Here is a 26,422-nt window from a genome sequence, read left to right on the forward strand (position 1 = left end):
ATTAAACTTGGGACCTTGTGCTTGCGAGGCAGGCACTGGAACCACTGAGCTAAATCCCTGGCTGGAAGTTTTCTTTCACGAGCATCTTTAGTTGCATTGTGGCTGCCTTGGTCTTCTGAACCATTTCAAAACCTTTCCCTTTCATGGTCATTTCACTTTAAGGAATAGCCAGAAGTCACACAGTGCTAGATCCAGATCCAGTGAGTAAGGTGGATGAGAACACAACATAGTGTTTTTATGAGCCTGCCTATTCCATTGGATGGTGGTTGGGAACAGCTTTCACTGCTTTTTTTTTTTTTTTTGCAGTACCAGGGATTGAAGTCAGGACCTTGTACCTACAAGGCAGGTGCAGTGCCACTGAGCTAAATCCCTGGCCCTGCTTTTTGTTTTTTGTTTTTTTAATCACACCTTGTAAAGAAACTCAGGAAAGAGGACATCCAGAATCTCTTCAGAAATGGCTATAATAATGGGTAAGTATATTTGAAGGAAGGGTATTCTGGGAGGCATTAATAGCAATGTGTCTTTTAATGTAACAGTTTTTAATATTTAAACATTTGCTGTATATTTGATCACCCCTTGTAATGTAATGTAACCCTAAGTAAGAGCTGGAAATTAAGAAACATTTTGCGGGACAAGTACTATGTCCATATGATAGTTGCTTACTTCAGCAATGGTTTGAAATAGATGTAAATTAATCCTGCAACCTTTTCCTTGTGCATTCAAAAACACTCATTATGCTGATTTCCCCTACTTGCATTAATTTGCTTTTTCTTCTCTCTTCCTCTGAGGCTGAGAAGATAGAAAAAAGCAGCCAGGATGCACTGTGAACAAAAGCTACCACATTCTTGCCTCCTCTTGGGAGCACTCTGGCCAGGAGGAAGGACAGCATAGAAAACAAGAAATGCTGAGTAGTTTGTACTGTCTGAATAGCACAGAATTTAAGAAATCTCCCGCTCCAAATGGAGAGCTGGAGTTTTTGGAGGATGTGAGATGTTTTGCCGCAAATTCACAGGATCCCAACAACAACAACATGGAATATTTCAAAAGTTGTTTTGTAAGAAGACTAATTTATAAGCTCCTTGAGAGCAAGGCCTATGTTCTTCTCACATTTGCTGACATACAGGTTAGAACACTGCTTCATACAGAGTGCCCAATAAGTGTTGAAATTTAGAAAGAAAAAAATATTTTGTGAGAGTTCACATAGTTACAGATGCTGTGTCTGACAAGCTTAGGAACACAGTGGTATAAGCTTCCTTATGCTAATGGCTAACATGGCTGAATGGAGTTGCAGGCCACCAAGCGATGGCTGGGTCGTGTTGCACAACAGGGAGTAGGGAGTACATAGCTTTTAAAAGGAAGCATCATAAAGGGAAGTGAAAGGGGCCAGAAAGAACAAGTATGGACAGCTAGGGATTTAGCCCAGTGGTTCCACTGCCTGCCTTGAAGCAGAAGGTCCCGAGTTCAATCCCTACTACAAAAAAAAGAAAAAAAAAGAACAAGTGTGGATTGGACAAGCATATTTATGATTTTGTATTTGAAAAGTAAAAAAGGTAAGTGTACTGATTCTCAGGGTTGGGGTGGGAGGCATGGGTGTTGAAGGAGTGTCTAAATATGTGTTCATATCCAAAATTTTCTGGAAGGCATGGCATCATCATGTGTATGGATTCTTAAAGTCTGAGAACCACTGGATCAAATAAGTGGGTTTCTCATTAAAGCCACCTTATTACGAAGAAAGTAGACCACCCTTTAGACATGAATGATCATAGTCTTCATTGTCTCCAGAGGATCATCCCTAACCTGTTTATATATTCCCAACCCTAAATATTTACAAAGACTTAAGAATTAATGCTCATCATGTATTTTCTTATCTGCTTAAGATCCATTTGACAATTTCTTTTGAAAAATTTGAAATGTTTTGACCTCCAGCATTCTATGGTCCTGGTGCTAAATTAATTAGAGCACTATTTGTCTAGAAAGGTGACAACAAACATGCTAGTATATATTTTCCTGACAGGTCATTTAAACAATTATAACAAATTAGCCCATTTCTCCAACCTGGGTAATCAGATGGCCTTGACAGGCTTCTCTCATTCAAGTTTTAAGTTATTATCAAAAAACACCTACCACAGACAAGCCCTTAACAATTTACTGCTGTTTATGGCTTCATAGCTGAAGACTTGTAATTCCTTGCTTTCCTTAAACTTCAGAAATCTCATAGAAAATATTGAAGAGGAAAAATCCCTCAATTACAAGAATGTAAAATATAACACGCTTTTTAATTTCTTTAGTAAATCTCAGTGCAATTCCCAAAGTGCATCTTATAAGGCATCTCATAGCTACCTGAGTACATTCCACAGTGCTATGCATGCCACAGGTTGGTAAGATTTCAAGATTTGAAACTTGACAAGGTCCAAATCCCATTTATTAACCTCATGACCTTGGAAAATCTGCCCAACTACACTCTCCCTCTACTATATTATCTAAGTAACAAGAATCCTGACAGTAACATATATTTTGCACATCACAGGGTTACTGCTGTGGGGACTGAGTTAATCCACTGTGCACATTTATAGAGAAAAAGAGTATTGAAAGTCATTTTAAAATGGCTTTTAAAATTTAAATTGTCAGCAGATTCCTACTCCCACTCCCCATGAGGAGCTAAAACACACTTCTAAGATGACTTTTTAAGTAAAAGGATCATGTGATTGACACCGGTTAACATACACCATTTCAAATTCCACTCATAAAAATAATTTCCTGATACTGATTAAAACAATTATCCTCTGAAATACTACTTTTTCTAAACACCAAAGCTTCAAAGTCTATGGCTGAACAGGTAAGCAAATTAGGAGCCACCCTCACCACACAGCTTGCTAACAAAATGCCATATAATGAACTTCTGGTAATGTTTCTTGTCCACAGATTAATGACATCTTAATTCAAAACCACATCATTTCCTTTTTCTGCTTCATTTCCTTCAAAGTGAAATGTAATTTTTTTTCTTGGACTTGGATTTATTTCTGGATTAACTAAGCAAATTGTTACAGAAATGTAGTTTTACTAAAATACTATTTCAGTCAAAAAACATAAACCATCTGTGAGGTGTTTGTTCATATATAAAATAACTCTATATACACCTACATGTATATAGATAGATAGATAGATGTATGCATATGCAGTGTATGTCAACTACATAGAAAACTGAGCCTGCAAGTAGAAGTACAAACAGAAGTCATCCTAGATTCCATCAGTATTGTGTTTGGAAGTTCAACTGGGAACACTTTAAGGACTGTGACATCACGGCTTTCTTTATTCTTAGCCAGAGGTCCCAAACTACTTGGCACAGATGTTGTTTGGCCAATACCATATCTGAAAAATCACTAAACTCAAACATCTATCTTTAGTGAGCCATGACCTCTATTTATCTGATAGGCCCTTAAAGGAATTTATTTAACTTTGCTAACTCTGTAGGCCTATTCCTACACAGAGATCAAAATAGGTAACACCCTCACTGATGGCCTCATTCAGTCCTGAGACTTGGAAATTAAAAATATCAGTTACATTCAGAAATTCTAATTTTCTTCTTGGGACTATTTTAAAATATACGTATTCTGTGTATGTATCTAACTGTGGCTAACTGTGTTTAGGATTCCTGAGCTGTTAAAACTCACTGAAGATGGATACCAAAAGAAACCAGAAAATGGAGAATCTTTTTAAACATATTCTTGTGGTATGAAAATATGAACTAAAGTCCAAATTTTACATTATTTAAAAAAATAACATATTATCAATGGTTTTTCTTCATAAAAAAGAAAATGAATATTCTCAATGCAATATTTAAAGAGAGACTAGTTTCTACTAACGTATTTTAATGAATATTTACATACATATACACAAAGAAAGAGACACACACACATATATACATATACTCAGAGCAGGGCCTGAGCCAAAGCTTCCTCTTATTCTTTTCAGTCCCAACGTACTGTATTTCCTGGGAGATTCTATTCCACTAACAAATTAAGCCTGAGTCTAGGGCTAAATAAGAGAACACTGAAGTAGATTTCCCAAAGCATTAGTTCATGCATCATTTCAAAGCTGTTAGGTTTTAGATATCGGTGAGGCACAGGTTAACTGGCTTTAGAGTCCAGACATTATTGGCTGTATGTTCTTTTAAATTAACTTGGAAGAATGCTTCCATTCAGACAGCTGCAGTAAGTACACCTTTGTCTCCAACTTCTTCCTCAGAGCACAAATACAAGGCACCCTGCAGTGAATTTTCTTTTGGTGGCAGTGCCTGTGAACTCTCCTGGATTAGTCTTTCTGCAGGTTTTGGAGAATTCTCCCCCCATCTTGGGCTTGAGTGCTGTTGGGAGATTTCCCATACTGAAGGGCATGGAGAAGTGAAACTCAGAGCAGATCGTGAGAGGGGATCCTCTTGAAGGCTTACTTCTGGGATACACCTGTTGGAAAGCACTTCCTTTTCTTTGGAGTTCCGCCACTTCATCCTTCTGTTCTGAAACCAAATTTTCACCTATTGATAAAATAATTGCACAAAATAATCACTTATTCCAGGTCATTTCACTTTAGCATTTTATTTTTTTTTATGGTTCTGGGGATCAAACCCAGTGCCTCACTCCATGCTTGGCAAGTGCTCTATCCTAGCTGTACCCCTCAGCAGTTTATTTTAGCATTTTAAATTTCAACTGCTTCTACTATCCTGTCTACAGAATATCTTACTTAAGTTCCAACCTGGAAAAGACCTGCAGCTCTTGACATGGATACCAGAAATATCTGAGAAAGTAATATAATATCACACACACACACACACACACTCTTCTAAAACAAAGCAACTGTGGTAAACTGGTTACATTCTTTAAGTCTGATGCCTTTCAAAACTGATTTACCTTTCTTAGGTATTTTGAAATATCATTTATTCTGTTCTAAGTCATTTATTCAAAGGACATGTATCTACTAGTAAGAGTAGCTGAGAATTTATTTTGTGCCAAGAATCAGGCAATATATTCTAGATGGATTTATAATTTGACCCTCACAGTGATTATAAGAAGTCTTCAGGCCGGGGATTTAGCTCAGTGGTGCTGCCGCTTGACTTGCAAGCGCAAGGTCCCAAGTTTGATCCCCGGTACCAAAAAAAACCTCATTTCACATGTAAAAAATCCTAGGTTTAGAAAAATTAACCAGCTCAAGGTCATATAAGCTAGTAAATGAAAGCATTTAGACTAGAATCCATGACCGTCCAACCTCTGGGCCCAGACTCTTGTAAGTGTGCAGACCTCATCAGGAACTTTTTAAAACTAAATTAAATATATATTTTATAATGGTTTGATAAGTTATAAGCTTTATACAGGTCCCAAGTTTAGATCAATCCCAGGATTTACCAAACTATGGTAATTAGGCTCAATAAATAAAAATAAATTGTATTTAGGTCAAAAATACTTATGATGGTGGTTCCTGATTTGAATCATACCTTCTCCCAAAGCACCCAGCCACTCTCTTATAATCCACTACGTACTCAATGGTCCCTGAGCAGCAAACTTCCCAGTTAACTTTCTGATCCCCTGAGAGCCAATCACATTCTTTTCTTGTATATTACAATACATCCTTAACTAATAATTTAATTTCTACTAAAAGAAACTGGAAAAATTTTTACCTAAATAATTATTACAGTATATCAACCAAGTGAAGGAAAAAGTTCAGAAATGGGCCCTCCCAGATTAATGAAACAATTTCCTCATTCTTTCAATCTAACTGTCAAATCTTCAGAATGACTGAAAAAGATATCTACCTCAGGCAAATAAGTGTGAAAGACTGCTGTCCCAGTTATGTTCCTGTGATTAAGGATTTTTATAATAAAACAGCTATAAAGTGCATTTGGTTCTATTCATGAACTCATTTATTATCTGCAATGGGCATTTAAAGCATGTCAAATATTTCTAATGGGTTTCCATCACAAGATTTCAGATAGATTAAGTAGCTAACCAGGAAAACAAAACAATAAAAGTTTTAGAAGAAAATAGAAGAGATCATCATTATATTTTGATGGAGACAACAGTTTTCTTACTCATGTCATCAAACACTGAGGCCATGAAGAAAAGGACAGAGCTGACTGTATAAAAATGAGAAATTTCTGTAGAAACATGGATAATATAAACATGAAAAAGTTACAAAATACTTAAAATAATAAAAACATGGAGGCAGAGATATTTGTTCAGCTAAAGTCGGAGCAGCATTATTTGCAAGAGCAAAACAGTGGACACAATCATATATCCATCAACAGATGAATGGTTAAACAAAATGTGGTATAGTCATACAATGGACTGTTACTCAGTCTTAGACAGGAAGTAAATCTTGACTCATGCTACTAGATAAATGAACTTTGAAGATATGCTAAGTGAAATAAGACAATCATAAAAAGATAAATGCTGTGATTTTACTCATATGAGATTTACTTAGAGAAGGAATTCACAGAAACACAAAATACAATGGTAGTTGTTAGGGGTAAAGAGGAGGGGGAAATAAATTACTGTTTTTATGATACAGACTTTTTATTTTATAAGATGAAAAAGTTCTAGAGGTGAATAGTGGTAATGGCTGCACAACAAAGTGAATGTATTTAATGTCACTGAACTGAACACTTTCAAAACAGGTTAAAAAGGTAAATGTTATGCTATATATATATATATATATATACACACACACACACACACACACATATATATATATAGGTATGTATATATATACCTACCTGTATATATATATACATATATACACCCCAAAACTTAGGATTTTTTTCAATATCTGTAACAGGAAAATTTAACTTGCCATAATATTTCAAATATTTTGATTAACATCCAAAATGCTGCTATATATCAACAGAAAGACAATATGGCAGAAAAATATTGCATCCATGAGGCCATTTTACAGACTACAAATGGCCATTAAAATGATTAAAAGCCCTTTAGTTTCCTAAAATAGCCAATACCATTGCCCAAAAAGTTGGCAATGTTTTGTTTTGTTTTATTTTCTTGAGAAGGTCTCACTATGTAGTTCAAGCTGGCCTTGAACTCACTATGTAGCTCAGGTTGGCCTCAGATTCATAGCAATCTTCCTTCCTTAGCCTCCCAAGTTCTGGGATTACAAGAAGTGTGCCACCAAACCCCACATTGGCAGCTTTTTAAAAAAATGATAAGTGGTGAAGAGTTTGCAGGAAGTTACTATTTGTTAATAAGAGTGAAAATTTTATATAACTCAGTATACAACTCAGTATTATTTTTGGAAAGAAATTTTTAATCTATCACTATTTAAAATATACATACATCTTAACATGTAAATCCCACTCCTGGTTCCCAATCTTACAAAAATATTTTAAAAGAGAACAAAGAAATTCAATAGTAGGCCAGATGTGGTGGTCCATGCCTGTAATTCCAGAACTTTGGGAGGCTGAGGCACAAGAAGCACCAAGAGTTCAAGGTCAGCCTCGGCTACACAATGAGACCCTCAAATGGAAACAAAGTCTATATAAATAGTAGAGGGGGTGAAGGGTGCACAGGTAATGGGGAAAAAATAAGAACCAAGATACATCATGTACAGGTACAAGCATCCAATGATAAATGTAAACGTACTGTATACCTAAAATGTACCAATGAAAGAATTTAAGAAAAAGAAATAAGAAAGAAATTCAGTAGTAAAAATTGGAAGTAACGCCAAGTTGAGAGTGGCTAAATTACTTATGATACAGCTATACAAGGATCTATAATGAGACACACAAAAAAAGAATGAAGTAGATTAATATGTACTGACATGGAAGAATGCATTCCATAATATTTGAATGGGGGAAACAAAGTACAAAACAATATGCACTGTCAGCAGCATTATTCATAATTGCCTGAAATGGGAACAATACATATGCCCACCATCAGTAGAATGGATTGTGTTAGACCATGTAATGGTAATATGACACAGCCATGAGTAAAAATGATCTTATTGCCACATGCAACATGAAGGATATCACAAATATAATTTAAGTAATAGAAGCCATACACAAAAGAATATATTCTGAATGATTCAACTAATAAAAGCACAAAACAGGAAACATAACCTATATAGTTAAAAGTCAGAATGATGGACTAGCTAATAGCTAGGAGGTGATCTTTAGGAAGATTCTGGCTTCTACTCTTGTATGAGTGCACTGAGTATAATTATACAGATTAATTTTAGCATTCAAGAAAAGCCAAAATATATGCACAGTATGACCCCATTATTTTAAAGTATATACATACAATTCTGAGTCTCAGCTTCTTCATTTATAAAATAGGGGTAATAAAAGTATCTCATAGGATCTTTGCATCCAACATAAGTCCACATAGTAAGCATTAAGTGTGTGCATTATTGTGGTTGTGCATATACAACCCATATATAAATGTATTTTTTAAATAATACATTATGCTTCAATAAATTCAAATGAGACACTTATAAACAACAGTAGCAAACAAGGCATTGAATTGGAAAGAGGTAACATAAGTTTTCATTTTTAATTTTACCAATTTTATTTTTGTTTCAGTTTGCCACAACAGATATCATGTACTAATCATGTAACTGATAAAATGGAAATAATAAAATGCTTACTTACTTCTGAAATGTTCCACAAAATTCAGTATAACAAAAAAGCACTCATTCTATGGCATTTGATTTTAAAGCCAATATATGTGCCTTATACACAAGAACCAAAAGTTAGCAAATAAGAAAATCACTGGATTTCTTTGAATGAGGAGATTATGATCATCTCCCCACAACTTTTATTAAAATATAGTTATGCATTTGCTTTTCAAGAGTGGCTTTATAGACACACACACACACACACTATATATATATATATATATACATAGAGAGAGAGAGAGAGAGAGAGAGATTGTTTTTCATATCTTCTTAGAGCACTGACAGATGGAACCTAGCTACTTTTCATCTTTCAACTTCTACTTCAAGTTATAAGGCTCCCCAACCTCTGAAACCTGCCCTTTTTTCCCCAACTTTGTGGCTTCTTATCCATATCTGTGGGATTCATCATCCTCACTGTGCCCCAACAGCTCTTCTAAGGATCAGGAAGTTCTACCACCAGGCTTCCTAGCAGTGTGTGGACCATTCATAATGCTATTCTCTCCAGAGATGGACTAACATAAGGATCCAGTCACCCTTACTGGACAGAGTATCAAACCTGCCAGGCAATACCCCTTATATTAGTATATGATCATATGCTGTTATCAAACTTTTAATGAGTTTCCACTGGGTGTGTAAGTTACTGGGGTGCAAAGAGTGTGAATTCCTCAACATTTATCAATATATTCTCTTACTGCCCACCTAGTATGGTGTTTTGCACACCACAGACCATCAGAAAATAACTACTGATTTATCTGTTATATACACAAAATTGCATATATAACAGGGACATAATGCCAATAATTGTTCTTGTTCTTTTAAGTGAGAAACTGAGGCACGGTGCAACCAACCAGTTAAGCACATGGGCTTATTAGTACCAGAGAGCAATGAGAGCAGACGATCTAGATCAATTACCCTCCACCACACCACACACTGCATCCTACTACCCAAAGAACTGAAGGTGGGGAGGTGGGTGGTGTAGACAGATCATTTCCCTATGGAAAGGAAGAAAGGTTAAGAAGAGATTCTCACAATAATAACTGGTTTTAATAAGGTCCAAAGTTAAAAAGCAAGGACATGGTTAAGACAGAGTCTCCGCTAGCCCTTCTGTTGTTTTATGCTAATTAGAAATTTCAGGTGAATGTAAGCTATACCAAGAAACCCAGCTTGACAAGCAGAGTACCAGCTCCCTTTTGACAACTATCATCACCTTTGGCTAGATGCCCTTCCTTGTACAGTGGGCACCCTGCACTACTGTATATGGTGGCTCTAGGTTAAGGAAGACACAAGCCCCAGAGTCAAGCTCCTGGAATGAGAATCCAGCTCTCAAACAACTTTGCTATATACGACACTGGACTTGTGTTCTTTTCTCTACAGGACTTCATCTAGAAAATGGGCCTAATTATAGTGCATGGTGACTACAAGGAGGATTAAATAGGAAAATGTTAGTGCCTTATATATTATTATTTATATTGTGAGTCATCAAAAAGCCAGAAAGTCTCATTCTCAATTATATGAAATATTCAGCAACAAGAAAGGTAAGTGTTGCAAATGTGAAATGACTTAACTATACATGGCATAAATCCACAGTGCAAAATAGTGAATCCCATTTAAAGGTACCACTTATTCATGCTTTGATTTTGGATTGAAAATGAAGAAAAGTCAGGAAAATTGGTTCCTGCATCTGAAGGAAATTATTTGGCCTGCTTCTCTGAATATGGAGAAAAAAATAAACAAACAAAACACCAAAAACCCACTATGATTTAAATTTTACATCTTTATCATTTTTCTTCATTTTGGATAACTTAATTGGCCCAAAGGCAAAAACCAAGACCTCTTAGCAAATAGATCTACTTCCAAATAGGAATTATCAGATATATTTCCACCCACTAAAAATTATAGAAAACATTGCAAGAACATCACAGGGTCCAGCACCAGGCTCAGCACAAGAAATATTTGCCAAATTAATGGATTCCATTGTATTACTTCTAAAGTAAGGAGCAGGAGACATCTTCCTAGTAATTAGTACCTGTGATTCCTTTAGTCCCAAGTTGATGGCAAGTTTCTTTCGGTCTGTTTTGCTGATGTATTTCTGCTTCTGAAACATCTTTTCCAGAGCCTTTCTCTGGTCCTCCGAAAACACAGCTCTCCTTAAAATGCCCCTCCGAGCTTTGGAATTGGAGTCCTGTGTCAGCAGAGGCAGCACATTCTCTTCTCCTGGAGACACGTAGAATACAAAAGCTCAGTCAGTGTTAGAGAGAAATCTGTCTTTCCTGGGACAGTACAGTATACTCCTCCTCTGTACCATGACCAGACTATCTTGTCTTGGAACAGTACTTCCTAATCTCTTCTTGATTATGATCTGCTTGAGGATCTGTTAAATGCTCCCTGCTCCTCAGTGGGAGGAGAGGAGTACATACACCTGCTTTCCCCACTTCCTGTGCCATGTCAGAAAGCCCACAGTCCCAGGTTACAAAGTGCCAGGGCAGAAAAAGTAGTAGGTGGTTTCAACACTTCAATTTTCAGTCTTCACACTCCTTAATTGTTTTCAACAAGTTTTTGAATATGTACTATACACCAGGCCCTCTGTCCAACACTGCACGTTGAGAAATAAAAGATATATTTTATTGCCTTTGTTACTCATAAAATTTAGTAGAGAGAATTCATTGAAATAGCATTACAAGTGTGATGACGTACAAGATGTGATCAGAAAATATGATTAATATTTAAAATTTAAAAATTTATTATAAGCTGGGTGTGGTGGCTCATGCGTGTAATCCCAGCACTCAGGAGGCTAAGGCAAGAGAATTGCCATGAGTTTGAGGACAGCCTGAGCTACATAGTGAGTTCAAGGCCAGCCTGAACTGCATAGCGAGACCCTGTCTCAAAAGAAAAATATTATTATAGTAAAAGACCATATTACCATTAATCCCCCTTAAGATACTCCCTCTTGCTTGAAGCACACTTATTCCATAGTTCTTGCCACTTTCCAAAGCAGTTTTTTAGGTCATGTGTAGTTATACTGTTGCGGCTACCTTGATGACCTCAGTCTATTCAAAACATTTACCTTTCTTGGTCATTTTGACTTTGGGGAAGAGCCAGAAGTCACAGTGCCAGATGTACTGAATAAGATGAGGACATATTGTAATGTTTTTAACAGAAAATGCCACAAACATTTATTTGATGTGATCAAAAGACACAGTGAATACTTAAAATTAAAAATTTATTATAGTAAAAATACATTGCCATTAATCCCCCTTCAAATACTCAAAATACTCCCCCTTGCTTTAAACACATTTATCCCTCACTCTTGGCAATGTGTCTTTTACTATAATAAGTTTTATTTAAACATTCTCCAAACTTTCTGTGTTGGGGGAAGATACACTGAGAGCACAAAATAAGCAATTTGATCTAAATCTGATATGGCAGAGAAAAGCTTATCTAAGAGTTAAAGGGAGAGATGGAGGACTCTCAAAAATCTCCCACAACCCTAATGCCACTGATCCTCAATTCCTTGAGGTCAGAGACATTTGTTATTCTTTTCTGCCTATTGTGGCTGGCACAATACTGGTTCCCATTTCTGACAGCTTATATGAATTCATCATTCATTCACTCATCTTGCTTGCCAAGTACTGCAAGCAAAATAATGCACTATGTCCCTAAAATGTTCATGTTTTAATCCCCAGAACCTGCCTGTCTAGGGGGAACTAAGATTGCAAATGGATTTAAGGTTGCTAATCAACCGACTTTGAGATGAAGAGAGTATCCCGGATCATCCAGGTGGGCCCAAAGTAATCACAAGTGTCTGTATAAGTGGAAAAAAACAGCCAACTAGGAGATCATAGACATTTGAAGATGCTACACGTCTGGCTTAGAACATGGAGGAAGGGACTGTAAGCCAAGAGATACAGGTAGCCTGGAGGAAGGACCACATTGCCTCTTTCTTAGCTCTGTAACTCTCCATCCCTTAGAAATACATAGCCCCTGGGAGGCAATCAAGCCCAATTTTTTACATAGGTCCACTCTCAATGATGTTCCCTTCCATTCAACCTCATACGGGACGGTGGCTATTTCCAATACTGTGGCATTAAATCTTTTGCTTGTCTTGTGCCAATATCACTATCTTGAAGTCAGGTTTTAACAACTGAATTCCTTATTCTTTATCAGAGATTTGAGAAGTTTTATGAAATACTGGTCAATAATAAAAATATTCTGAATAGCTCAATATGCTCATCTTTTTCTAAATGCTTTTTTTCTCTGAATATTCCTTAGTAAGAAGACCTTAGAATTGCCCTTTCGTATTATTTCACAGAAATGATTCACTGGCTGAGACATCTCTCCAGGAATCTTCAGGACAAAGGACTATAGAGTATTTAGGGATTTGTAACTTTATAAGAAAAAGAAATTGAGTCAGGTCCATGATGCAGGCCAGTAAAAAACTATCTGAAACAACACAGGAGCTTAGTGTATGTTGGCTGCTTTGCATGTACAATTGAAGAGTCATGCATTAAAATCTAAATCGAATATTAACCTTAGAACTTTAGGCTCTGTCTTATGATTAAGGCTTCATGAAGATCAGGAAGCCAGGGACAGCTGAAAATGATAATCAAGCTGACTGATTATTATATGTGTCATAAATTGGTGGCATACAACTGAAAGACCTTGGAACACTGATAACTTTTACTGTTAGCTTGTCAGAAAAACATGTTCATCCCTAAAAAGAAATATCATTTCATGATGTTAGAGCACTAATGTGTTATTTAAAATGACTGATTTTGCTAAATAAATTGAAGAAGTCTGTGTTGTGTAAAAATAAACAAAGACAAATCATTGCTAAGAACATAACTGGGTTTGGATCTGAGCACTTACTATATGACCTGGAGCAAGCTGAAAGTCCCTTTCAGCTGGTCTTATAAGGCTACTTCAAGAATCCAATGAAATAGCATATAGTATTTCAGTGCCTCCCCCACATTAAGGATCCCACAAATTTACTTCCCCTAGTTGGATTTCATTTAGTCCTTGCAAGAATCCTTGCCACAGCTCTCACTCACTACAGATGAAAAGGTCCCCACAGTGCTCAAAGTCCAAAGCTGCACAAAGGACTCAGAGCCCAGTTGGCACCAAGAACTTCTGAATTCAATTCTTGACTCTTTTCCCTGCATTCTGGCATTCTTAACTTCTAAATGTATTCAATCTACCATTACTACAGCCATAAGTATTAAAAGTTAGGAGAAAAACACTAAATATCCAAATGTAAACAAATGTATAAGTAAACTATCCAACCAGTAAAACTTTAAAAAGAACCATTAAAGATGAGAACTATAAAGATCAGGCAGAAACAAATAAAAAATTTACATTATATTTTTTAAAGCATGATAAATAGGATAATGCACTACACAACTAAATAAAATGCAGAAAAAAAAGATTGAAAAGGCAAAAATTAAACACTAGGACAGGCTATTATAGAATTATGGACAAATAATCATGTCCACTACCTCATTTTAAGTTTGGTTCTATTTTATAATGGAAACAAACAAATATCAATAGCAGCCCTTTGGGAATAATTTGGCAGAGTTGCTGCTGAGTGACAAGCAAAGGTGAATTCAGTCCATCCTGAAGGTAATAAGAAGCCAAAAAAAGATACCAACAGCCAACTACAGTGAGATGAGTACCACAGGCCACAGCAGAGAAGGCATATGGAGCACTGGATAAGAAGCTGGTGAGTCTGGGAGGCTGACAAAGCAGGTCCTAAGAGACAGACATTAGGAGAAGATCAATTCCTCAGTTGACAATCTTGGGTAAGACAGGCAGAAGAGTGACAACATTTGAAGACAAATGTGAAACGTGATGAGTCTAGGAATCTCACACAGCCTGCTATTTCCAGGTTGCAGGATATGACTGGGAAGAACACAAGAGATAAACTGGGAAGACAGATTAGAGCCAAAGGAGACTAAAAAAATGTAGGTTATAATTTGACAAGGGAAATCTCTCCAGATCAAGCTAGCATTTTAGAAAGGCAAATATTTTGAGTTGTTAAAACTCACATACTGAGTTGAAAACAAATTCAAAGACCTACAATGGTAGCAGAAAAAAATCTACATTTATTATTTGTAAGTCGTTTATTAGTAAGGCTCATGACTTTACTCAATTTAACCCCTTCTTCACCAACATCTCCATGTTAAAGTAAAACAATAAAGAAATGAAATTCACTTAAATGCTCCTGAAATGTCTAATAGAACCCCATAGGTTTTCCTAACAGTTTTTTTTTTTTTGTACCGGGGATCGAACTTGGGACCTTCCACTTGCAAGGTAGGCGGCAGAACCACTGAGCTAAATCCCCGACCCGCTAACAGTTATTTTGAAGTAAAGAGAAAGCAGATTCTGTCAAGGAAATCTACAAATACATTATTCTCATCAACGTCAGAAATACGTACTAACATTTTGGGGGCACACATGGAAACTAGAGCTCAATCTCTAATGGGGAGACCTGGAATAGCTGTGAAGGTTAAAATGTTAACTCATGGGTCTGGTTCTCAGATTTCAGTGCCCTAAGATGAACAAGAATACAGGAATGAATAAGCAAGAAATATGACAATGATAAGGAAGATTGCTTTCTCCCTTTGCTTTTCATTGTTGTTGTTTTGGTACTGGCAATCGAACTCTGGACCTTGTGCTTGTGAGGCAGGCAATGGAACCACTGAGCTAAATCCCTGGCCCTCTCTCTTTCTTTGTTAATTGTCTAGTTTCCATTCTCCCTGCTTTCATATACAAATTGTGCTTGTTTCCTTAAAGTGAAGTGCCCTGAGCTCCTACAAGAAGGACATTACAATGCTGCCATGATTACCATCAGTACTCCTCCTTTGTGCTCCCCATGAGTCTTCTATGGGCTGTTTCTGGATCTAAGGACCACACAGATGAATCTACACCATTTTCATACCTTCCACACCTACAAATAGGTGCCCAAATTTACACCTGCAGAACACATAGATGAACTTCAGGAACTTCCTTTCCTTCAAAAATCTCTTATGAGCTACTGAAAAACCATGAGCAACAAACACCTCCAACCATCCTTAAATTTATGACAAATGTCCCATTTGTATAGAAACTTCCCGGTGACAATAAATAATTTTTTTAAAAGTAGATATGAAATACAGGGCTAGTAGCATAGATGAGGCTTTAATAGCTGAGGCTACCAATTCAAGATGCCAAAGGCTCTATCAATTTGAGAAAATCATTATTAAAACCATTATTTTATAATACATCTTCCATACATATTTGGGACTCCATATGTGCTTGGATATGTGCCAACCTCATACATCATGCAATGTAATCTTTACAACAATCCCCAGAGGTAGATATCACCAGCCTATTTTCCATAAGAACAAAGAGAGGTTCCAGAAAGTTATAATGTACAACTGAGAGCACATACCAAAGCAGACTGAGGCCCTTTAAAATGACATCAAAGATTTTCAAAGTTGTAAGGGGACAGGCAAGTAGAAGAGAAGTAGGGAGAGTCATTAAAATTGCACAATTATCTGAGATAGAAAACTTTTCAAAGTCATGATTCTCTGGATCCTGAGATGCTCCCCCATTGCCATCCTCCAGATAGTTTCTGTGAGGCACCTAGTGGAGGACATGACGAACGGAGATGTTCTATGCATGCACAGTATTGCTGGGAGGAAAGGTGAGGAGAGACAGAGCAACCAGCACTGGAGAATCAGGGTAGCCATTACCTCTTCCTTATTGCCTCAACCTCTAGAAAGCAAGTTTGACTGCTGAAGACAGGGCAGTGCTTAGTTATAGCAGCCAGCCAGCCCTTCATAATAAAAAGAGACTTTGTCATTTCTAGAAATCAGCCCATGAGCAAATAGCTATAACTCTTTCTTGTATTTCTACCACAGCAATCCAACAGAGTCCTATCCCACAAAGGGTGCACCAGTATTCCATGCCATGTGTAGACTCACCTAGATTCATCTGAATCTCTGGTTTTCTAATTCCATTTGGGGCAGCTTCTTTTGTCCAATATATCCTTTCACCCAATGATTCAGGAAGCCCTGGGAAGGTTTCTGTACCACACATGCACCCAGTTGCCCTTAGCCGCATTATAGCTTTTAATCCCTGCAGTGGTCCTGGTCCTTCTCTCTAATCCTGTTCCATTCCAGGCTCTGCTCCCAATCTGGAATAGTCTGGTGTCACAGCAGGCCAACTGTTGCTATAGATAACCTACTCCTAATAAGTCATGTTGTCTTATGTTTGCTTTCTGCCTTTATAGGTTTTCATATTTAAAACTAATTCATAACCCAGTGCTTCTCTGGACTTGTAGGAAAGAGACAGTATTAAGTCTATGAAGCAACACTGAATCAAAGCCTTCTAGTAAAAATATTTAAGATTATTTTAGGACCAATCAAGATGGAGGCTACCAAACAGCCCTTTCACAAATAATAGCTTCTCAGAACTGGTCAGCTAAAATGCCATCAGCTTCCATTAACTGTTTCCTCAAATGTATGTTATCTCAAGCCTTCAAGTCTGTGTCTTTTCTGCCTTGGATCACTTCTCCTCCACAGTTCTTGTCTGTGGGCTCTTCTTTTCACACAGCAGCATTCCTAATAGTTATAACTTCTCATCTCCTACTTTCAGGATCTTCTTTAACATGAAGAGCTTCCTTACCCTTCTTATGTTCATGTGTGCACATGCATGTGTGTGTATTCGTGTTTGTGCATGTGTGTGTGTGTACGGTGTAATTTCAACAGATTTGAACTCGAGAGAGAGAAGTTTATCCTGCAACCTCTACTATTTGAGATGCTATGTTTATATTTATCGCATAGCCTGATTTGCTGTATTTCCCTTACATCAACCCCAAAGTTAACTTCCTCTAAACTCTATTTAATGGTTCCAATTTTATTCCTTATATGTATATTTTATACAGTGTATCTAATTTGAAGATAACTATCATGCACTCCCTATCATTTCCTATGTTCAGGCCAACTGTTCAGTTAATTTCAGAATTTCTGACTGACAGTCATAGAGAGCTTTCCTTGTTTTAGTTGACCTCTACATCTTGACTAGTTTTTCCATGAGTTTGTTGAATGTACTTTTTAAAGTGAGTCTTCAGAACTTAATAGGTATAGGCAATCTGACCATTTCAAAGTTCAGGACTGTCATCTCCCTCATCTGTATAGACTACTGTTAAAAGCACAATCTAACATCCTCACAGTCTGTCAGGACATTCCCTTTCCTGCTTTGCTCTACCCAACCTATTCTCTCTTTCCCTTATTTTGTATGTGTATACTTCTTTAATGAGAAGCCAAAATCAGCACTTTACAAGCCATTCTATTACAGTTCATGTTATTCTCAGGCAAAGGAATTAAGACAAAATCAGGGACAAGCACTTTATATTGCTAAGCAGCCCATCACCCTCTGGACTAAATAGCTGGGGGGTGGGGAGGACTCCATTCCAGGAAAGTTACTCCAACACTTTCATTGTCTCTCTAAAACTGCTGAATAGAGCCATCAACTTGGAAAAACTATTGTCTTTGAGTCTCTGACTCCTTTAAACATTCCCCTTGGTTGAGTGAATGCCATTTATCTATGCAACACCCGCCCTTCACTTTCAAGAAGTCAATACCTATATTCACCTTTTGCACAAATTCCATTATGTTTCAAACAATATAATTAGGCTTCTTCATTAGAAAAAAAGCATCCCTTTGAAGCCTTTACTGTGGTACAGTTTAAATACACACACACACACACACACACACACACACACACACACACAGATTGTGTGGGGTTTTGTGGGTTTCCATATGTCAGTTTCCTCAGCCCACTAACCACTCCAGCTGAAAGCAGTGAAACAAACAGCCAGGTCAGGTGGCAAGAATACTAACTAGAGAATTTTCCATCTTTGACAGTGAAACTCACAGAACCAACCTAAATTCACAACAATAAAAATAACTGTCACTTCCCTTCAACAAAACCCTAAAGTCAAGCATTCTCTTAAATTTAACAAGAAAGTGAAGATGGCAAAATAATCTCAAACAAAAGAAGTAAATTCATCTCCCCAGAAAAACAGAGTAGTTTGTCCCACAGGATTATTTTCCCTGCTCAGATTTTTATGATGTTGCTCCAAACTGAAGTGTTGTCTTTTAAGGTATAAAAGTCTTAAAAGGTCAAATTCAAGTTGGGTACTTGAAGACAAAATGAAATAATTATCTGATTAACTCAATTAGCTAGCCTACATAATTAAGATGCCTGTATTTTTCAAGATTGTTTTTAAAAAGTTATTATCTACATTAATCTCCACAATTTTCCCTTTATTTTAGCTGAGAAATGTGTTATTTTGAAAAGAACCTGATGGATATAATATCAAAGATTTTCCATGCACTGCTTTAGGGGAGGGGAAAACTTTTACCACTGCCTTTTAATTTTCCCCACTGTAAGAATTGAGCTTAAATAGCCTATTAAACCATTTATTGCATGTGAGAAGGGCACTGAGTGAATGACTGTTTCCACACTGCAATAAGGAGTTGATCATAAATCTAAGAAAAACAGAATCAATATTAAACAAATGAATCATGTAGAGTCAAAGGGGTATTTCAATTGCACAATTACAAGTTGATCTGATTCTATGCTTTTGGAGAGTGAAGTCAACACTGTTAAGCAATGGTGAGGGCCATCAATTTCATCAGTTATTAAAATTTTTAGAATAAACTTTAATTTTGGCTGTCTGATCTGAAACTTAATACAAGTTGACTTGGACAGTTCATTTTCCTTCTTTCGTACAATGGAAAATAATTTAAAAGCTTGGGCATAAATTTCACTCTTATTATTAAAAAAAAAAAAAGAAGAGAAAAAGAAAATCTAGTAAACACCTTTAGAAAAAAAAGGACTGTACAGATGTAAACCTCATTAACTGTTCCTTGGTAGCATGGTTATTTATACAAACTCTTTATTGAAAGCATAATTCCACTATTTCGTTAGTAGCTCCTGCCAATATGAATGAATATTATAAACAAGAAAATAAGAAATTCATTTTAGAGCTGTAACTAATAACATGAGACACAAATGTTTATTAAAAACACTTGTGGTTACCTGAGTTCAATCCCCGATACCAAAAGAAAAAAAACACTTGTGATATCTTAAACTGTTTTTAAATGCCAACTTTAGAAAGGGAGACAGACCAAGTGCAACATTTTCTATCCTTGACCTGAGCTGTGCTGACTTTCTACTTTTATGTTTATTTTAAAAAGATAAACATGGGACTTTAAACCTCTACGGAAAAACACCACAACTTACAACAGTGATGCAAAAGGCACAAAGTAGGAAGGATTAAAACATAGATGGAAGAAAGTGAGACCTATTTAAAGTAATCTTTCAAGCAGTTGAGAAGATGAAGTTATCTAGGAAATATCTTTAGCATTACTTTTATGTATTCTAGCAATTACATTGACTCAACTTTTTAAAGACTTAAAACACCACTATAAAATAATACACACACTCATACATACATAGGTGAACATTCACCTGTTGCCTGGAATTTTTTGCACATTTCCACTTACCTGAATTGTACTGCCAGAGATTTAAAAGTTAAATATTACATCAAAGTGAAATAAACAAAACTAAGTGTGAAACCTCTTTCAATCACCTCTCTTAAAATCTAACACTAAAGACTTAATTCTGCAGATATGCCATTATGATACGATGTCAAATATTCGGGTTTTAAGTCTCCACTGATGAAGTCTTTGCCTTCTACTCTAATATATGGTGATAAATAGCTCCTTAATTTGCACAACAGTTTTCAATCACCCTCACAGCAGACCACCTTGAAGGAGCGAGTAAAAGGTTTAGTCATGGTTTCTATTTTTCTATTTGAATTCAATACATTCTAGTTAAATGGACAATTAATAGGTCACTTCAAAAATAGTAGTGTATCAGTCCTGGTTAATAAACAATCCCCACAGTTGATAATGGGACCTATGTATTCAGCAAGTCCCTGTATACACTCAGCTCATCCACTAAATCCCTTTTCAGGTGGACAGGGTTATATGGGAAGATGAGCTAGAATGAGTCTATAAAAGTCAGTTTCATTCACTGCTTTATTTTTCAGTCAAGTGCTTTAAATAATGTCCAGAAATTCACTTGGAATGTGAGACAGGAGAAAAGACTGGCACACAGAGCCTCGCTTTATGACCATACAAAAGGGCAACTGACCCTTGCCCAAGCCTTTTCCATGTGAAATGGTTCCTAAAGTTCATCTGCAGAGTGAAAAATCGTGGTGGGGTCGCGTGTGGATGAGTCAAGTGAAAGTGACGATTGGTCACGGGTCTGTCACCCATTGTGGCCAGGTCCCAGCCTTGTAAAGTGCTCTGTGGGAAAGTATCAGCCCCCTAAAGAGATGCTCAGAAACTTGCAGCTCATTAAACCGCCAACATTTGCTGCCTCACTTGTCAGGAAACATTCTGTTGACTGCTCTCCTGAAACATTCATAAAACACAGACGCAGAGGCAGCAGGGATCTGAATTCAACTATGATGGAGCTCTGTGCTTCAGCCTGACTCAACACTTCGCTTGTCACCTAACAGAGCCATCGACCTCAATAAATGTTTTTTTTTCTTGGGCAGCTGAAATAAACATACCTCTCCCCACTAGATGTATCATAAACTCAAATTCTCTGCCTACAAATTCTTATTCTAACTAGACATCTCAAGACCAACATGAATTTTACCTTCAGATAAAAATGAATCTTTGTGTGTGTGTATGTGCACCTGCACCATGAGTTTTGGAAAGTTTGTCATTCTCATTCCACTTCCAGACACTATGAAAATTTTACTTTCTTGACGTCTAAAGTTCTCTTGGAAATCTTTCACACAGCTATGGTTGGTTTTTTTCAAGATGATAAACAAGAGACATTTCTCTCTTTTTATGATCTTGACAATTTATAACTATGTTCCACAGACATCTCATGACTTTCTGTGTCACTTTTTAAGCTGGCGGATGTTTTACACAACACAATTTCTTCCTTTTCATTTTTCCCCTCTTCTTTGGAGGAGCGTTGCTACATGTTTCAGAAAGAGCCAAACTGGTCCCTGTGAGATCTTTTATGTCAAATGGGAAATAAGTCGCTTTCCTTGGTGTGTCAGCTCTGGGTTTCAATGCTATTAGAAACCACTCACAATTGCTCACTGTGCTGAGGTTTGATAAATCTCTGGAAACCTCCTGAATAGGATCACTGTGATTTTTAGTGAGGAATTAGCTCATTGCCATTGCATTACCAATTAGCTTCCCTGAGCACATTAAATCCTGCTGCTTTGGTTTACAGAATAGCTGAGACATTGCTGATGAAGCATTAAAAACTTACTTGGAAAGGCAGTGGGGGATGCAGGACGCCGACAGGACCCACCACAGCACGCGGAGTAGAATGGCGGGGTACTCAGAAGAAAGGGTTTGGAAGGTGCTGTGGAGAAAGCATTGATCTTGTTGATTAGCCACTTCTTTCAGACAATACTCAAAACTCTGGTTCCTTAAATTCATGGAGTAAAAGGACTTCATTTCCTAAGACTTTACTCAGTTATAACTTGTACTGAAATCAAAGTCATTTTAAATGGCCGTCACTGGCCAAAGTGCTTACCAAATAATCGCATCAAGATTTGGAAGATATGGTAGAAAAGACTCAAACTGTCATACACCACCGCTTGCTAGTTCATTTTCTGTGGGGTCATAATCATAAATAGTAAATATTTAATATTCATGGATTTAAGGCACACTACAGCAACACTCTCTGAGAGAATAATCTGTGATGATGGAGGTGTCTGGTCTGCCTTGTCTAACATGGTATGTACTAGCCACAGGCAGTGACTGAGCTATTGAGGTGAGCCTCATGTGACAAGATAAGTGAATGTTTAATCCAAATGAAATAGACTTGTGACTAGGGATTATATTAAATAGTACAGTTCTAAATATTATACTTACCAAAAAATAATTTTAATGTTATATGTTTACAATGAATTTTAAAACATATTATATCACGTTATTATTTATGTTCAGGTCATTTGAAATATATAGTTACTTGGAATCCCAAGTTGTTAATGGTTAATTTACTGCATGGCTCTGTAACAAAGAGTGGGGTTTCTGATCTTATTACTTGCTTTAAAGTATCTGAGAAATAACATTTTATCTCAAGAAAATATAAAATTAATCCAAAAGCATTTGTCTTTGCAGTATAGTGAGTTGCCACATAATTCTGTTTGTCTCATTTTATCAAACTATGTTACTCATAAATTTTCAAGAGATATGTGTGGAATACTTATAGTTACTCTTGTAGTAAAGGTATGAAAAAAAGACTTTTTGGTGTCTAAATGTTCCACAAATTTTTTGAAGTTTCATTGTTACTATGAGTTGCTCTGATATTTTTGACACAATACCATCACAGAAATGATAAATCACTTCATTTGACTTTAACATTTAAGTGAAATTTTGACCTCCATTCTTCAGTAGATGAAAAATAGCTATAAAGAATGTCATGCATTGTGAATAATAACTCTCTCCTTTATTGAGATCTCACTATGTGCCAAGATTTGGTTAAGTGCCTTAAATACACCGTATGCTTTAACAATGGGTTTAGTACAATATAAATGCAGGTTGAGATTTCCTAAAGGTGGGCACTTGATTTCATCATTACATACCCAGCAGAGTACCTAGCACATTATAAATAGTCCAAATTTCAGTAACTGAACAAATGCTCTTATAAACTAAGAAACAGAAAAATTCTCTGGTTTTCTTAGGGATAAAATGAAAATCAAAACTTAATGCCCAGCCGCACGGTGGTGTACACCCATAATTCCAAGATTTTGAGAGACAGAGGCAGAAGGATTACAGGTTCAGGATCAACCTAGGCAACTTAGTGACTTCGCAAAATCCTGTCTAAAAATTTTAAAAATGTTTAAAAAGGCTGGGGATGTAGCTCAGCCTTGGATTCAATCCCCAGTGTAGAAAAAAACAAACAAACGACAACCACAGAAAGCCAACACACCCTAAAATATAGTATCTATGAAAACTTTAAAATCTAAAACAGGAGTTAAAATAAAATTTTTTTATTATTCTCCCTTCATATTCAAATGGCAACTTCTTAATAACATTAGAGAATACTGCTTTGATATGATTATATACCTTTTCAAAGAACACCGTAATTTCAGACTTGAATTTATTCAACTGAGAAGTATGGACTTATTTTTAACAATTTCTTTAAAGGATGTATCAAAACAAGGTAAAGGGCCAAATAAAAAATGTATAGTATTTCAAGATTCTGAAAACCTTAAAATTGCAAACTTATCATAAATGCAATTTTCTTCCTATAATACAATGGAAAGTTGACATAATTAATGTTCTTACTTTTTTAATATTTGGATTTCCAAAGAATAAAGTGTTTGTTTTAATACTATTTTGAAAATATGGCAACAAAACAAAGGTATAAAAGGAATATTTGGGAATTCAAAAGTTCAGTAAGTTTCTTAAGTTTTACTACCACAGACTGTTCTAATATTAACTGTAAAACTATCATAAAGATGATAAATCATTTCATTTGGATTTTACATTTTAAAGTACAAGAGGATGGCAATATTTAGGCAGATTTACACTTCCATTACTATAGATCTATAAAATGCTTTTAAAAATGGAAATATATTTCTGAGCATAAAAGTCGCTCACTGTAATAACTTTTCTGTTACATAACATATTTCTCCTTCAAAATAAACATTCTACAAATAATTAAGTCATAGTTATTGTACTGTTAGGGTCACTCTTTTTTTTTTTGAGGTAGAAGAAAAAAAGAAAAAGACCCACCAATATTACATTTACATATATAAAATTAAATATTAACCAAGTTAGCTGGAAATATCAAAGAAAATTTGTTTGCAAATTGGTGCTCAATGTAGAATATAGAAATTAAGATTATACGACATGCTATGATACCATCAAAATAATAATGCAAAGTATACATAAATTACAAATTTTCTTATTCTAGCCAAAATCTTTCTCAATTTACTTCTATAGCCCTAAAAATGGAAAAATAAAATATTTTTTAAAAATTTTTACTTGAAACAAGTGATCACTTAAATTCATTTTGTGATGACTGTGATTTGAAGCGGTCTGGTTTTAAAATTAAATCTAACCAGAAAACAGGTTTAACTGAACAGTCTGTTATATTGCTATATATTACCCTTTATGACAGCTGTAATCAAAATGACAGTATCATAATCTGATTACAAAAATGTAATCAAAATCTACAGTAATAATTCTAGTTTTGGCCAAAGAACGGGCTTTCATGCTTTGTGACATGACCAAGCTGGGAGTTCTATTGTGTAGGATTTTTTCAACACTTTAAATCATCTTTTGACACACATATTTACACAGATTAGTCAATTCCTGATTGCTATACATTAATACACCTTGTTTAAGCTGATTTATGTGGAAATCGCTGTGAAATTCCAATTAAGTGCTCCTTTTTTTTTTCCCATGCTCCTACTCTGACATAAGTCAAATGCTAATCCATCTGAGCATGTGATTGCAGGAGTGCTAAATGGTCAAAGGAAATAATCATTTAAAATAATGTAATGTATTTAAAATGCATGTTAAACTTTTACCATTTGTAAAGTTTGTATTTTTTTAAAGTAATAAGCAAAAGAGGAAATTCAAGCTTGATGAAAACAAAGTGACAAGTTGACAGATCTATGAAAACTTTGCTAACTCTTACAAACTACTTTGAAGAAGTTCTTAAAAAGCCAGGAGGAAAAAGGCAATTTAATTCTAGATGATAAGTATTTTAAACCCCATCAATGCAATGTAGATGTAGTTACTCAATAATTTACCATGCTAGGAATGATTCATGAACAATAGTTATAATGGTAATATTTAAAGAGTGTTCACTATACTTTAGGCTATGAATTTAATACATGCTTTCTCTTTCACACACCCATTAGTATTCAAGCTCCAAAAGGACATGTATCTATAATGTGATTATAGCTACTTTCAGCAAATATTAAAAATGAGCAAGAAAAACAAAACAGGTTTTAGTATGATTTGTTATTAGACATGAGGGGTGGGGATTTCATGGAGAGACTCCTGCCAGTTATTCAAAGCTACAGCCTGGAAAATGGACACATCTACCAAGATTTCCATGAGTTTTCTCTCAAATGACCAATCCAAAGGAAAAAACTACACATGGTGATGTTTCATAGCATGATGTCAGGTTCTATTAGTACAACATTTTAAGATACTGCATATCCCACCAACAAATACAACTCCCAGTTTCTGTGGGAAAATGTTGCAAGTTACAAACAAAATGACTTAAAATTTTTGGAACTAAATCAGACCCTCTCCGAATTCAAAGACCAAAGTCATGCATTCACAGGAAAAAAAAAAAAAAAACTCCATGAACTTTCCACAATTCTTAATCATATGTTCTGACCCATTTGAAGACAAGGATTCAAAATATCTTTCAATTATTTTGAATATTTAGTTAGGATAAGAACTTACAGCCAACATAATGGTGAACTGGCCAGCCTTTTTTCTAAATTTAAACAGATGTAAGTATCCCACCGCCAAGAATAGTTATAAGCATAGCTACAGAGAAATGACTTGCAAAGCTCTGCTGTCTAAAAAGCAAGTTTTTAAAATGTCTTTTGTGATTTTTATTCTTCTTTATTGATGGAGAAGAACAAGAAACCAACTTTTTATTAAGGCAAACTGTGCCACTGATTTGT

At 35.9% G+C, this 26,422-nt stretch overlaps 1 protein-coding gene across 2 annotated transcripts in view; it reads right to left on the reverse strand.

Annotated features, from left to right (window-relative positions):
- Window positions 1–250: 250 nt before the first annotated feature.
- Dbx2 (developing brain homeobox 2) overlaps window positions 251–26,422 on the reverse strand; it is a 36,509-nt gene continuing 10,337 nt past the window's right edge. Inside the window, exons 2-4 of one of the 2 annotated variants that reach the window (XM_004863156.3) lie at window positions 22,024–22,119; window positions 10,700–10,887; window positions 251–4,531 (exon numbers count right to left, since the gene is read on the reverse strand). In XM_004863156.3, the coding sequence (XP_004863213.1) occupies window positions 4,199–4,531; window positions 10,700–10,887; window positions 22,024–22,119 (617 nt within the window). In that variant the 3' untranslated portion in view covers window positions 251–4,198. The remainder of the gene's footprint in view (window positions 4,532–10,699; window positions 10,888–22,023; window positions 22,120–26,422) is intronic. The other variant, XM_087200083.1, reaches the window with a different exon arrangement.

The sequence above is a fragment of the Heterocephalus glaber genome, unplaced genomic scaffold, assembly GCF_053883595.1.
Source record: "Heterocephalus glaber isolate CG9 unplaced genomic scaffold, H.glaber_assembly_v1.0 deba00001733, whole genome shotgun sequence".
Classification (NCBI taxonomy): Eukaryota; Metazoa; Chordata; class Mammalia; order Rodentia; family Bathyergidae; genus Heterocephalus; species Heterocephalus glaber.